Below are 13,783 nucleotides of genomic sequence, written 5' to 3' on the forward strand. Positions count from 1 at the left end.
ATTCCCTGGGGGCTGTCCCTGCTCCCCCCAGAGCAGAGCTCAGTCCTGCCCCTCCTCTGCCCCTGCCCAGGCAGTTGGAACTGCAATGAGCTCTCCCCTCAGTCTCCTCTTCTGCAGCTGAACACACCAAGTGCCCTCAGTGTCCTCACACGGCTCCAAATCAAGGCCCTTCCCCATCCTCGTTGCCTCTCTAATGGTTCGATATCTTCCTTACATTGTAGTGCCCGAAACTGCCTCAATATTGCAGGGGAGGCCACCCCAGGTCAGAGCAGAGCGGGACATCACTCACCAGTGATGCTCCTCATGGGAGTGACTGTTCCCAGAGGAACTCAGGATAGCACTGGGGTTTGGGGAAGGTCCCCCATGCTTTCCCTCGTCCCTCAGAGCAGAGCCCAGCTCAGGTTCAGGCTCAGCGCACACGTATCCAGCTGGCAGCCCGGCCCAGCTCAGCTGGGCCGGGCTGCCAGCTGGATACGTGTGCGCTGCCGAGCGGGGATAACGTGGAGCACATCTGATCAAGGCAGCACTGAAAAAAGGGAGCAGCAGCACCCCTGTGGCAGCTGCAGCCCCGAGGCAGGAGCCTTCCCTGCCGCCTCCCCCGGGGATTGTGAGAACGGCTCTGCCCAGCTCCTGACCCAGCTTCCCGGCAGAGCTGCTCTCCCCGGCACGCGGTTGGGTTTCCAACCCTCCCCACCTTTCAGAAAAAACCCCTCAGTGAGGCAACAAATAAATAAATAAATAAATAAATAAATAAATGCAAAAGCAACAGCTCTAGCTGTGCAGCTCCTAAATAAACACCCACGGAGGAACCAGAGCTCGGGAGCTTGGCAGGGAAATCCAGAGAGAGAGGCAAAGTTCTGTGGGAACACATCGAGCTTCTCCCTCACTTATTTTTAATGTTGCAAAATGTCATTGAAACTACAAAGCTTGCAAAAAGAGTGTTGTCAGCACTACCAAAAAAAAATTGCAAAAGTCCTTTTTTTTTTCTTTTTTTTTTTTTTTTTCCCAGTGGGATTCCTTTGTATTTAGTGCAGTGGTGAACTCCTCCATAGCGGGGGTCCAAACCAAAACAGGCTCCAAAATCCCAGTGGTCTACAGGTATTCAGGTACCCAAGTCAGGGGCAGTCACGCCAATAACTTGGGAATTTTAAGCAGCCAAGTTTAGGCACGCTGGCCTGTATTTCTAATCCAGAATGCTGACTTACAAGACCCTCTAAATTACAGCTCTGCAGTTCTGTTGCTCTCCACCTGAGACATCTCGCCTGGGCTGTTCATGCAAACCCACGAGCCATTTCTATGTTTTGTGGTCAGGCTGATAAAAGGACGCCACAGTTCCCACCTGATGGTGACACCGGCATGGTGCAAACATTAATTGAGATATTAATAGAGCTCATCAACCCACTGCTGCTTCATTCCCACTGTCAGCACATGGGAACACCACTGTGTGGTGGCCCCTGACCTCATCTCAGCAAGTGCTGGCTTTTGTGGGTTTTTGGGTGAGCTGAGAGTAGAGAGCCAGAAAGCTCATGAGTTTGGTGTCAGCCCTGCCAAGATCAGCTGGGTTTGGATCCTCCTTCTCACCTGAGCCCGTTCTGCACCACCCTGTTCCTGCAGGTTCTCCAGCAGGAGCACGCGTGGTTACACTCGAAGATCAGGGGGGGCTCAGCCATGTTGAACTCAGGCAGGAGTCGGCCATCCTGAGGGAGAGAGGCAGCCAAGACTGGGTTAGTTAATCCTCCAAACCAGAAAAACAAGAGCAGAAATACCCTGAGGATAAAAACAGCCCAGAGAACCCCAAGGGAGGGTCACCTCCCCAAAAACACCATCAGACCTGAGTTTCTGCAGTGGTTTTGCTCTTCCCTATCATCCAGAACCGACAAACAGCAAGAGACTGCCTAGATTTTTGCTGCCTGGCATCACCCTGTGCACCACCCAAAAAATATCTCACAGTGCTGTGCAATAAACTGGTGTGCAGCATCATCACTGTTATCATTTCACAGCGCTGGAGGGGAGAAGCGGTTGCTTAGTCTTTCTCTGGAATAAAGCCTAAAATTCCAGAGTTCAAGGCCAGTACACCCAAGTTCTGTGAACCACATTATGTTCCAAATAACACTCCCCCCAAAAAGTACAATTCAATTATTTACCAACATAAAGAATTAAGGAAGCGAGAGATGTGATTTATCATTTGTAACAAATTTGGCTTTTAAGCCTTGAAAGATGTAATCACCTATTAACATGGGAGATAAAATGGCTACAAAGCAAAGAAGCAACATTCCCCCTGGGAGGAACCTGCAGAGACTCACAGAACTTCTGATCTGAGCAGCACCTGGCCAAAAAATGAACCTCAAAACCTCCCAGGAGGGCTGAACACACTTACCCAAAACAAACCCAGCTTCTGGCAATGTGGCAATGAAAACATCTTTGCTCTGCCCTCATCCAGAAGGATCACAACAAATAAAAGCAGGCCAAAAAAAAAAAAAAAAAAAGCAAAAGAATTTCTCTCTCCTCCCCTCCCCTTGTTTACATATTACAGCACTTCCCATGTTGCTCTGAAATGGAAGCTGATTTCACGCCTGGATTATTAAATGCTCCCTATCACACGGGTGTAATTAATGGCTCAGTTGGCATGAGAGTAACACAAATAAATAACACAGGAAGAGCTGCCCTGAGCAAACATTTTGTATTATCACACGGGTCTCAGAGCTGAGACTACACTTGAAGCATTTTTAAGTCGAGGAGAAATAGAATCACAGAGTCCCAGAATGGTTTGGTCGGAAGGGACCTTGGAGCTCATCCCATTCCAATCCCCTGCCATGGGCAGGGACACCTTCCACCGGTCCCATCCAAGCTGGCCTTGAGTTGTGCAAGGAAGTGTTATAAAGGAACCATTATAAACCCAGAATTAGGCAAAGCTCAGCTCTCAGACCCTCAGGCTGGCCCAGGAGGAGGGGCTGTGTGCTCACCTTGTCATACCAGCAGCGCATGCTGAGCTGGCCACACATGCAGTTACTGGAGGAGCAGTCGTCTATGCAGACACAATACTGGAAGAGAAGCAAAGGGTTAACTCCACACCACTCCCACAGCTGAAACAGCAGCTTCTGTCAGTGGGTCAGAGAGGAAACCACAAGTCAGGGCCTTCTCCTTAGCCAGAAAGACAAGCAGCTTCATCACCCAGTGGCATTTTGACTGCATTATTTCTTCCGAGAGCAGCGAGCGCCAAAGGACTCCAGCTACAGGGAAGGATCTCACCCTGAGCCAGCTCCATGGCTCAGGAGAGGATGTCCCCCTGTCACCAACCCTCCTCCGTGCCCTATGAGCTGTTCTCCACACTTGAGGACAAGGAGAGCTCCCAGAAGGGACCAGAGCTGGGAGATGATGCACCACAACACACTGTCTCAGTCCTCCCCCTGCTGCTTCCCGCTTCCCACACGGGCTCTCCAGCTGGCTGCTTCCCCAGCACTCCCCAAGCCAACACAGTCCCACCACCAGCTGCTGCACAAAAGGGATTGGGCCTGGGAAGTTCAATTCAGCCACCTCAGGGCTGTGCCCAGAGAGGGATCATCCTCCTCCCACCTCTGCTTCCACCAGCCAGCCCTTCCAGGAGTTCAGTGTCACAGCAAAGACCGTGGCCTGGATGCTGCAGGCAGCGGGCAGGCAGCATGAAGGGCTCTCCCAACAAATCCCTAACTCTCCAGACTGAGAACAGAGGACAAGGATAAACGGGAGCCACATCAGCCAACACCAGATGGCCAATGCCACAGCACACAGCTGAACACAGAGCTTCAGCTTCAGCCTAGAAACTGAAGAAAATCAGAATCCCATCACCTAATCAAGAGCTGGAAGTGAAGAATACAGGCTTAGCTGGAATTTGATGGCAATATTAGGACTAGACATTCCCATTTTAAGTTCCAAACCCACTCTGAGGAGCTGTATCTCTGAATGCACACACCAAAGGCAGGGGGACACACCTGTAAATGAGTGATGTTCCTGTCGATGTCCATCGGGGAGGTGACACAGTTCTGTGAAACATATTTGTAGTTGCTGGGACAGGGCTCGCTGTCCACGGAATTGACGCAGGGAATGGGGATCCGCTCGTAACCCCGGGCAATGTCCCTGCCAGGGGGAGAAAGAACTGTCACCCAAGGAAGGTCCTCCCCAACAAGGGGCCATCCTGGGGCAGAATTACTGACTTTGATCACTGAGCACTCCAAGCCTAAAAGGAACCCAGACCAGAACAGGGTTCATGTTTTCCCACGGCCTTACAGACTGTTCTTTGTGCTTGTGAATATTTCCACTCAGAGGATGAATTTATAAACTACGGTCTGAATCAGCACGTGCTAGTTCTTGCTAAGCTCAAACTAACCTTCACACCAGCTAAAAAAGCTAATCCTGTACTTGCAGTTCTTTCTTAAATCAAAGCCCCAGCCTTCCCCATGCAAGGGCTCAATATCGTGACCCACAAGCAAAGCCAGCCCTATTCTCACCTGCTCACCACCTTCTCTATCTGGGCAGGCTTCTCAGTGGATGATTCTTTGAGAGTCTTGTTCATCTGCAGGGCCACCCAGACCTGAGAGTTAAGGCTGGAGCACTGGAGCGGAGTCTCACCCTCCTTGTTCTTTAAAGTGACATCCGAGCCACGAGAAAGAAAGAGACTGCAAAAGAGCAAGGAAGGATCAGGATTCCCCGAGGGAAACCGTGCAAGGGGAAAACAAGCTGAATCACATCCTCCAGCCAGCCCTTAGGGGACAAGGAAGAGTCTGTAGTAGTGAATAATCACCTGAGTGTTCTGTATTAAGCATGGTTCAGGGAATCCTTCTACGTGAAGGCGCTGGCAGAAGCCACAGACTGGAGCTCTGGGCACTCATGAGAGCTCTGGGCCAACCTCGCCCTGCTTCAGGCATGACAGGTACCCTGCTGGCACCAGCCTAACTTCAGCCAGGCTTGAAACTCTCTCTGGCAGGGAAAGATATGGGGTGGGAAGAGCAGGCTGGAAATGGAAGAGTCCCACAGGAAACTGGTGTTGGACTTGGCCCTCGTTTATACTCACCAGCCTTTGGTGAGTGCACATGATGGCTTTATTCAGAGCAGGGATGGAGCAAAGGAAAAGCCCTGTTACCATATCATGCCAGGCTAGTTGTGGGGAAAAAAAAGCTTTAATCAAGGAAGTCTGACACCTTGCTGGGCTGAGCACAGCCCCTCTGCCCAACACTCCAGGAACACTCCACGTTTTCCGACCAGCTCTGGCAGCCGCAGTACCTGGGACCCACTGCCCCTGGGAGCAGGGGAGAAACAAGCCACCCATCCCAATCCTGGTCTGTGCTTAAACACCAAGGGCACTTCAGAGGCTCTCCTGAGCTCGCCAGAAGGCCCCCAGGCAGCCAGGAGCAGGCAGGGCAGGGAGGGCAGGGCAGGGGCTGTACTTACACCACGCACTCGTAGCGGTTCTCTCGGGCTGCAATGTGCAGGGGGGAGTCCCCGTGGATGTTCACGGCGTGCAAGTCACACTTAGCTGCCAGCAGGATCTCTGCTATGTCCACACAGCCAGAAAAAGCAGCCCAATGCAAACAAATGTTTTCCTCCTGGAGGGGAAGGAGCACAGAGCAGAGGCTGTTTAGTGCCTGAAAACCCCATCGCTCTGGGACGTCACCTTCCTTAGCTCTACATCTGCAGCCTTCAACATGTGGCTTGCAGCCTGCATCCCTCACTGCTCCTCCTGGCTGGGAATGCCAGGGTGGACAGGGAAACCTCCATGCAGCCAAGGAGGGAGTTCTCACTCCATCTGCCTCCACACACCAAGGACGGGGAGGCTGCGCACGCAGCGATCCGTCACATTCCTCACACACACAGGCAACTCGTCTGTCTCTGAGCCACAAACCAATCTGGATCAATCCATGAGAGGTGCCAGACATGAACAAACATGCTGGAAAAGGCTGGAAGCTGAGCTTCCCCAGCCCAGACAGACAGGAAAGCCAGCGTGTCTCCCAGGGCTACAAAATGAAAGAGGAAAAGAGCACAGCACAAAATTAAAGAGGGAAGGAGCGCGCCGGGCGCGTGAAGGTGCTGGAAAGAGAAGCACGAGCCACAGGGAAAGCAATCAATCTGACTCCAGGCATCTCTTAAATACTGTATGTACTCATCTCTCACTAGCAGCACTAGAAATAGCTGAACACTCATCTTTCTGAGGGAGATATTTTAAGCAATGATACTCTGTTTTCTGTTACAGTGCAATTTGCAGCACACGCCGATCCCGTCCCCATGACAAGCTCTAAAGACATCGATTACAACAGTGCAATCATAGTAATAAGCCCCTCGCTTTTCTTCTCTTTTTTTTTTTTTTTTCTTTTTAGAGCAAAAACAAAGCACATGTTTTAGTCATTACCACTTAACTCAAGATCCTTCCTTAAATGGGGAGGTATTGGCTGCAGCAGGCAGTGGGGAGAGCGTTTTCTACATGGCTCCTGCCTCCCATTATGGTACCATCTAGAAAATAACCCTGATCACACCACATACCAAACTACAGAAAAAAATTCATCTGGTGGATTGCACCCACGTGCTGCTGCTCAGACAGGTTACAGACCCCTGGACTGGCTGCTCTGCCCCTGCCTCGCAGCAGCAGCATCCCAGTCAAAAGCATTTCTCCCAGAGAACGACGTTTTCCAGCAGAAGTGACATTGCTCCTTACTGCTTGTATGGGGGGGATTGCTCTTCCCTTTCCCTATTAAACTGTCTTTATCTCAACTTATAAGTTTTCTACTTTTTCCCCTTCCAATTCTCCCCCCAGTCCTGTTGGTGGGGGAGTGAATGAGTGGCTGTGAGGGGATTGGTGACTGGCTGAGATTCAAATCTTAGAATCACAGAAACGCAGAATAGTTTGGATTGGAAGGGACCTTAAAGCTCACTTCATTCCACCTCCCTGCCATGGGCAGGGACACCTTCCACTAGCCCAGGTTGCTCCAAGCCCCATCCAACCTGGCCTTGGACACTCCCAGGGATGGGGCAAGACATGACATTAAAGCTATCAGGGAAATTGAGACCTTCAGACTGGGACAGCAACTCCTCAGGAACAGCTGGAGCCTTCCTGAGCCCCCTGAGACAAATGTGCCAGCAGCTTCCCCTGCCAGCACCCAAGACACAAACGTGGCATTTAGGGAGAGAAATACAAACTATCTACTCCTATTCCTGGGATTAAAAAAGCACTGGGAGCACTGGACAAGGAAATACAGGGCCAGGAGACATGTTAGAGCATGAACTGATGGCAGAGCAGGCACTTCACTGTAACAGCTCTGTGCAGAAAGCAATGAGGCCAGTTACCCTTCCCTAATCAAACTGCCTCACATCTACAGGCCAGAGCCTGCAGCAGCTCCTCACACCCCAATTCACACCCAAGTGTGCCTTGAAGGCACCTCTGGTGTTTCAATACCCTTAGAGACTGAAATAAAAAAAGAGAAACAGAGTATTAAGAAAAAAAGAAGAGCTGTGCCGACACAATGAGCCTCCTGAGGAAACCTGGGGAAAAGGGAGACAGCATCTCCTCTGTATCTTCTCTGTTTACTTGGAAATCCCTGGGAAACCAGCTGGCCCAGGAGCTCCCAGGGACTCAAGCACCCAGTACACCCCACTGGAGCAGGATTTATGGAGGTGAGGAGCAGGCTAAGGGCCAGCTCCAGCACACTAAACTGGACATGCTCTGTCCACATCAGTGGCTTCGTGCCTGAGATGTCTTGGAAAAGCCAGGCTGGTGCTATCTGATGGCAGCATCTGCCCAGTCCACCCAGAAAACACAAGTAAGAGCTTATACCCCTCAAAAACACACAGGGTGCCCCAAATCCATGCCCAGTGCTCACTGGCTCATGACCAACGAGGAGCTGGCACGTCTGGACTCCAGGGGACCTGCCTTGGTGCAGCATCCCAGTGGCAGCAAGGTGGGCCCAGGTGGGTGAGAAGCACCTGAGAATTGCACACAGCCTGAGAGTTCCACACAGCATCCTCACAGGCTGTGACAAAAGAGCTGGAGCTAAAGGACATCTTGCCAGCTTGCAAACTTCTTCCCAGAACACGGTGGGAAATTCTCCCACCAGACACTGTGGGCTCACTGCCTGTGTCAAGGCACCTCTGCACCTCCCTGCACTGAGCCCAAAATCTGTCCCCTCGGGCGTGTTTGGTCTGTAAATGGAGCTGTAAGTGGGTAATTTTTGGAGCAGGTTCCAGCAGATCCTTACGTTGTCACGGATGTTGATGTCCGAGCCCTTCGCCAGCAGCAGCTTCACCAGCTCGATGTGCTTGTACTCCGTGGCCCAGATCATGGGCGTCCAGCCTCCATCATCCTGGGGAGGGAGGACAGGGTGAGACACACAACAGGCACCACAGGCTCCTGCTGCCTTCCCAAGGAGCCACAGACCCCTTCCCTGTCTCATCACACTCCTTTTGTCTCCATCGCTGCAGATCCTTCAGGGTCCTGCAGAGCCCAGTGTGAGCCAGCTGGGGTTTGTTCCAGCTCAGCTTCCTGGTGATGGATTTCCAGGTGCTTCACAACCACAGAACAAGCACTCAGGGACATCCCTTCCCAGCTTTTTCCAGCTCTGCATGCTCAGGATCACCAGAGAAGCTCACACACAGAGCAGAGGACTCCAAAAGCACCCAGCCCTCTGCCAGGACGGGAGAGAGCAGGAGCCATTGCCAGCAGTGAGCAGAGCTCAGGAGCTTCACACACAGCTGACTGTCCAAAAGGTACAACAAACACCCAGCTCATGTCAAAATCTCCCTGAGAAGCCTGAGGGACCTGCCTTTCCCCCAGAATGGGGAAGCCCAGTGCAGCACTGCCTTACCCCATGGAAATGCAATAACTCCGTGATGGCAAGTGCCAGCCTTGACCCATCCCACAGCATGTCCATGATCCCACTCCCCCCCCTCCACACTAGGAAAAGCACAGTGACACCCTCGAGCAACAGGCTCCACAGAAAATTCAGGGTCAAGGAGAAACTGCAAACCAAAACAGCTGGAAGCAAAGTTTCCATGAGGACAGTGGAGGGGATGCTCATGGAACTGTCACCCTATAACGATTTTGAGGTGTCCCCCGTTAGCTGGGTGACCAATGCCCAGACAGCACAGTGCTGAGCTGAGTCCCTGCTGTGGGAAAAGCAGCTCCTGCCCCACAGCCAGGCCTCACCTGGCAGTTGACATCCATCTTCCCGTTGGAGAGTAGGTACTGGACGACGTCGTAGTGTCCCTTCTTGGCTGCCAAGTGCAGACACGTGGAGCCCTCTGCATCCTGGACACACAAGCACAGAACAAGCACTCAGGGACACCCCTTCCCAGCTTTTTCCAGCTCTGCATGACACCAAGTGATGCTCAGGAAAAGCAGGAGGACTTCACAGACAGAGCAGAGGACTCCAAAAGCCCCCAGGCCACTGCCAGGAGGGAAGGGAGCGAGAGCCAGAGCCAGCACCGAGCAGAGCTCAGGAGCTTCACACAAATCTCAGAGGAGCAGAGGAAGAGGCTGAGAGTGCAAAGAGATGCTTTTGCAAAGCTTAGGGAAGGTACAAGCCCCAAACCCCAGCAATGGCGTTCCCCTTCCCTGACAGATCCTTTCCCACTCCTTTCCATGTGCTGGAGAGCCAAAGCGAGGCAGAAATCCCTTACAATTTTCGCACTTTACATCACAAAAGTGGCCTTGTCTCAACCTGGAATGCTCCACTTATTGCTGTGTTTTATTAGCCCAAGGCCTTACCCCAGCACCTGGCAGCAGGGCACAGGGGTGTCCTGCACAGGGCCAGGAGGCTCTGGAGAGACCAAGTGCCCACAGCCATCTGCCCAGACAGGAGAGAAAAAACAACCCTGAAGGCTGAAAGGAGAAATGCCTTTGGGAGCTGGGAATGCAGGGTCTGGCGGAGATGGACAGGCTGTGAGTCACGACGGAGATGCTCCCACACTCACACCAAAGATCTCACTGGGTGGAGCCTGATTTTTATCAGGCCTTTATATCCCAAGAGCTTAGCACATAACAAGGTCCAGAGAGCAGGAAATAAGGAGGAGGAAATGAAAGACTGAAAAAACCAAATTACTCCTTCTAGTTTATCCCATGGAAGCAACACTGGAGGTGAAAGTTTGGGGATGGAGCTGAGTGGACTCTGTGGTGCAGGGTGAGGGAGGGAGGATGGGACATCTCAGGTCAGGGATTGCACCATGTGGGCTTCTGGGGATGCAGAAGGAGTCTCTGCACCCCCAGAAGTGCCTGCATAAAAATGCCACAGCTTCCCCTTGGATTGGCAAGAGCCAAGTGCAGCTCCTCAGCCCCGTGGAGAGCAGGAAGATTTTAACAGTTTCTTCAGGTTTTGAGTGGATCAACAGTTAACTGGATCACTCTGGGGTCTGAGAAGCCTCCACCCAGCCCTGCCCTGACCTCAGCACCCCCTCCACTGCAGTGCCAGGGCTGGGTGGGCTCTGCAAACACCCGCTCCAGGAACCAGCCGGATTTCTCATGGAAACGGCTGGAGCCGATTCCAAACTGCATTGTTGCTGCTCTCAAACAGATGAGTAATTTGGTGCAAGAAACTAATTAACATAATAAACTAGTCTAGACTTCAGACGTGATTTCAGGCTTCTGATTTGCTTCTGCAAGCTCAGGATTCATTTCCTTCCCTCTGCCTTTGGAATCACAAACTCCCCTCTTTTCCACAGGAATAAATCAGGTGAGAGATGCTGGGACTGCTCTGAGACACTGGGGACAGTGGTCAGCATGAACCCACATGTGCCTGTCCTGCCCTTTTCCCTTTCCCAGCTCAGGATCAGGCTTTCAGGGATCCACCTGGGGTGGGCAGCACTGGATGCCTCGTGCAATCCTGCCAGTTCCTTCACAAAACCAGGTTGTGACAAGGAGTTCACATGGGGAAGGTTCCTGCGCTCCAAATAGATTCTGATTTATGGGACTAATAAACAATCTGTATATTTTCCAAGATTGCAAAGCAACCAGAGCGTGCTAAAGGCAAACAGACAGCTGCATTTTATTGTATTGGTTTAAATTAGAGGGTAGAGTTTGAAGATGGGGTTCAATTTTGCCACAGCAGCGTGACTGCAAGAAACCACACATCAGTCTTTTGGAAAGGAAAACTTCCTCTGTCTTTTTTGCTGGCTTGGCAAGCACCTAATTACTAGCCCACTTTAAAATATCACCCCAAAATCCTCATTATTAGAGTCTATACAGAGAAGGAAACTCTGGAATCAAACTCCAGATTCACTGCAATGGATTTGTTCCACTAAGATTTAGTGGCCTCATATGAAATCAAGTACCCATGACATTTGGTGCCACAAACCAACCAAGCAAGTGGCAGCACTTGCCCCAAAGAACTCATGGCCAGGACTCTGCAGCAGTAAAATGAGGCTGTGGCATCCCCAGCTCTTGTCCCAAGACAAACCAGCCCCTTCCCCCTCGGCCTGTGCGTTCCCACCCAAAACTTCACACCTACCAAGAAAGATGTGTTGGACAGAGGCTTCTTCAGGAGAAAAAGGGAAGGAATAAACTACCTTAGGATCCACTAGTGCTCCAGCCTTGATAAGGTATTTCACAGTTTCCAGGTGGTTGTTTTCTGCTGCTTCCATCAGCGGGGTCCTCTGGTCCTCGGAGCAGGTGTCGATGTTGGCACCAGCCTGTTGGGAGGCCAAGGCAAAGGAAAATCAGAGCCACTGATGGTTAGAAGAGGAAGGGTGTGGGAGTAGAGATTCAGTAGCAAGATTTTTTTCCTGAAATTTAGCCATATTAAGCATGGGGAAAAAATAAAAGAAAAAAAAAAAAAAAGAAGCAATAAAGGCAGGAAGGAAGGCAGTGCAACTTTACGTGCTCTGGAGAGCAGCACACACTGCCTGCCCTCTCTCCTGCTTTCCACAGCCAGGAGCTGTAAGGAAAGCAACAGCTGGTATTTAATAACTCCTGTATTAATGGATTTTGTACTCCTACTTTCTAGATATTGCTTGTGCACAGTTTGGAAAAATCAGCCTCCTCCTTTTTCCAGCAGCTTTGTTTCCCCTGGTGCATCACTTGGAGTAAAACAACCAGCTCTGCCCAATGTCACGAGCAGTAAGGAGCAACTCGCTGATTGCAACAGAAGCAGGAGCTGTAAAAAACATCCTGGGGATTGGATAACTCTTCCTGTAGAAGGCAACAGCACCATTTCCACAGAGGTCTCTGAGCATATGTTCAGCTCAACATGGAGTGCCATCACCCAAAACCTCACTCTGTCCCAAAACACTGTGACCTGCCTGCTTGAACTCTTGGGCTGAGCTCAGGAACCACCTAATACTTAAACCCAAAGGACCTCAGACACACACAGCTCTTGGCAGGCCCTGCACGTGTGTGTGTGCGAACATCAGACCTGTTCACAGCAGCCACGCGCTGACTCAGCTTCACCTGGCACGAGGAGCTGGCCCCGTTGCTTCCAGGTGCCTCCCTCTGAATTCCTTTGTTTTGACTCCTTTTGCACAGCTACAGCCATTCAAACCAGAGCAGAGAAGAGGCATTTCAGGCTTAACAAGCTGGGGCCATTCCCAGCCAAATCCTGAGCTGCTGCCGGGAAGAGACAAGACGATGAAGCACCTTGGAAAGAACCCAGCCCTACTGATAATTAAACTGTTTGTAATATCTCCCAAATTTTGCTCCTTTTACTCATTCTGTTGTCTTCCTGTGCAGTAATTTCAGTGAGTGAGAGCAGCCAGGCAGGCCCACAGCTGCCTTCAAAGAGAACTCAAGAGCTCTGACACCAGGTGCTGAAATGCACCATCCCAGCAGCTCGTTTCCAAAGACACAGCACTGCTGTCAAGGGTTCCCAGTCCCACAGGATAAACAAAACATGCTCCCAGTCACTCCAGACCACGTGTGCCAATACTAAAAAGAAATGCTATAACTTTTTTAATCCTTTTTTAAATTCTTTACATCATTTTGGAGCCGGTTCAATGACAGCACCCCTATGGCTTTGACCATCTTCCCTTAACCAGAATCCAAATCTCAGCTGATAAACCAAACTTGCATCTTTCTTTCTGCTTGTGGGGTATTTATACTGGGGAGGAAAATCCTGCTGGAGTTACTGATGGAAGGGAAGACAAGGATCTGTGTGCTTCCAGGCTCCAGAGCCTCACTGCCCTCACCACAAAGAGCAACCTGGAAGCAGCTTGGAGATCTTCTGCAGCCTGACAGCAGGAGATGTGCCTGGGCTGGCACATCTGGCAATGCCCTGCCCTGGCTGTGCCCAGGCACAGATTCCCACCTGCTTCCCAGTGCCCAGCACCAAAGCTTCAAAGCTCCTTGCCTGGAGGAGCTCCTTGCTCCTCCTTCGGCAAACCCTGGGACTGAGGAGGTTTTTTACAGGAAGGGATGTTTCAGTGCTGATTGCCAAGCGTGTTCCAGCCACGTGGGGCAGGAGACCAAAAACCACAGCAAATTGTTTGTAGAGAAGAATGTAAGTGGAGACAGACCTGAATCAGCATATGGCAGATGTCCACGTGGCCAGACTCAGCAGCAGCATGGAGAGGGGTTCTCTTACTCTGGTGCTCCATTTTAAAATTAGGGTCAATTCCATCCACTGAAAAACACAGCAGAGACACTTTCAACCACAATTCAGAGATTAAAGTGTAACAGGAGAATCCCATCTCAGCTAAAGGCTTTTAAAGGTTGGGTTCCCAGCCCATCCTCAGCCCTCCTCACACCTCACTGCACATTGAAACCAGAAAGCTCTCAGGGCAGTCCCAGGGACATATGACATGCAACAACCTTGTTAGAGGAAGAGCAGGGGCAGGA

The 13,783-nt window shown here is 51.2% G+C and overlaps 1 protein-coding gene across 13 annotated transcripts in view; it reads right to left on the reverse strand.

The window, feature by feature from the left end:
• The window catches only part of EHMT1 (euchromatic histone lysine methyltransferase 1), a 122,068-nt gene that overhangs the window by 10,407 nt on the left and 97,878 nt on the right, over nt 1-13,783 (reverse strand). For all 13 annotated transcript variants that reach the window (XM_027902390.1, XM_027902393.1, XM_027902397.1 and 10 more), the window contains 9 exons: nt 13,462-13,568; nt 11,521-11,643; nt 9,167-9,268; nt 8,220-8,324; nt 5,425-5,579; nt 4,485-4,652; nt 3,969-4,113; nt 2,964-3,041; nt 1,582-1,697 (listed from right to left, as the gene is read on the reverse strand). In XM_027902390.1, coding sequence (XP_027758191.1) covers nt 1,582-1,697; nt 2,964-3,041; nt 3,969-4,113; nt 4,485-4,652; nt 5,425-5,579; nt 8,220-8,324; nt 9,167-9,268; nt 11,521-11,643; nt 13,462-13,568 — 1,099 coding nt within the window. The remainder of the gene's footprint in view (nt 1-1,581; nt 1,698-2,963; nt 3,042-3,968; nt 4,114-4,484; nt 4,653-5,424; nt 5,580-8,219; nt 8,325-9,166; nt 9,269-11,520; nt 11,644-13,461; nt 13,569-13,783) is intronic.

This window comes from Empidonax traillii, unplaced genomic scaffold (assembly GCF_003031625.1).
Source record: "Empidonax traillii isolate 1590-97213 ecotype Southwest subspecies unplaced genomic scaffold, ASM303162v1 scaffold869:size279042, whole genome shotgun sequence".
NCBI classification, from domain to species: Eukaryota; Metazoa; Chordata; class Aves; order Passeriformes; family Tyrannidae; genus Empidonax; species Empidonax traillii.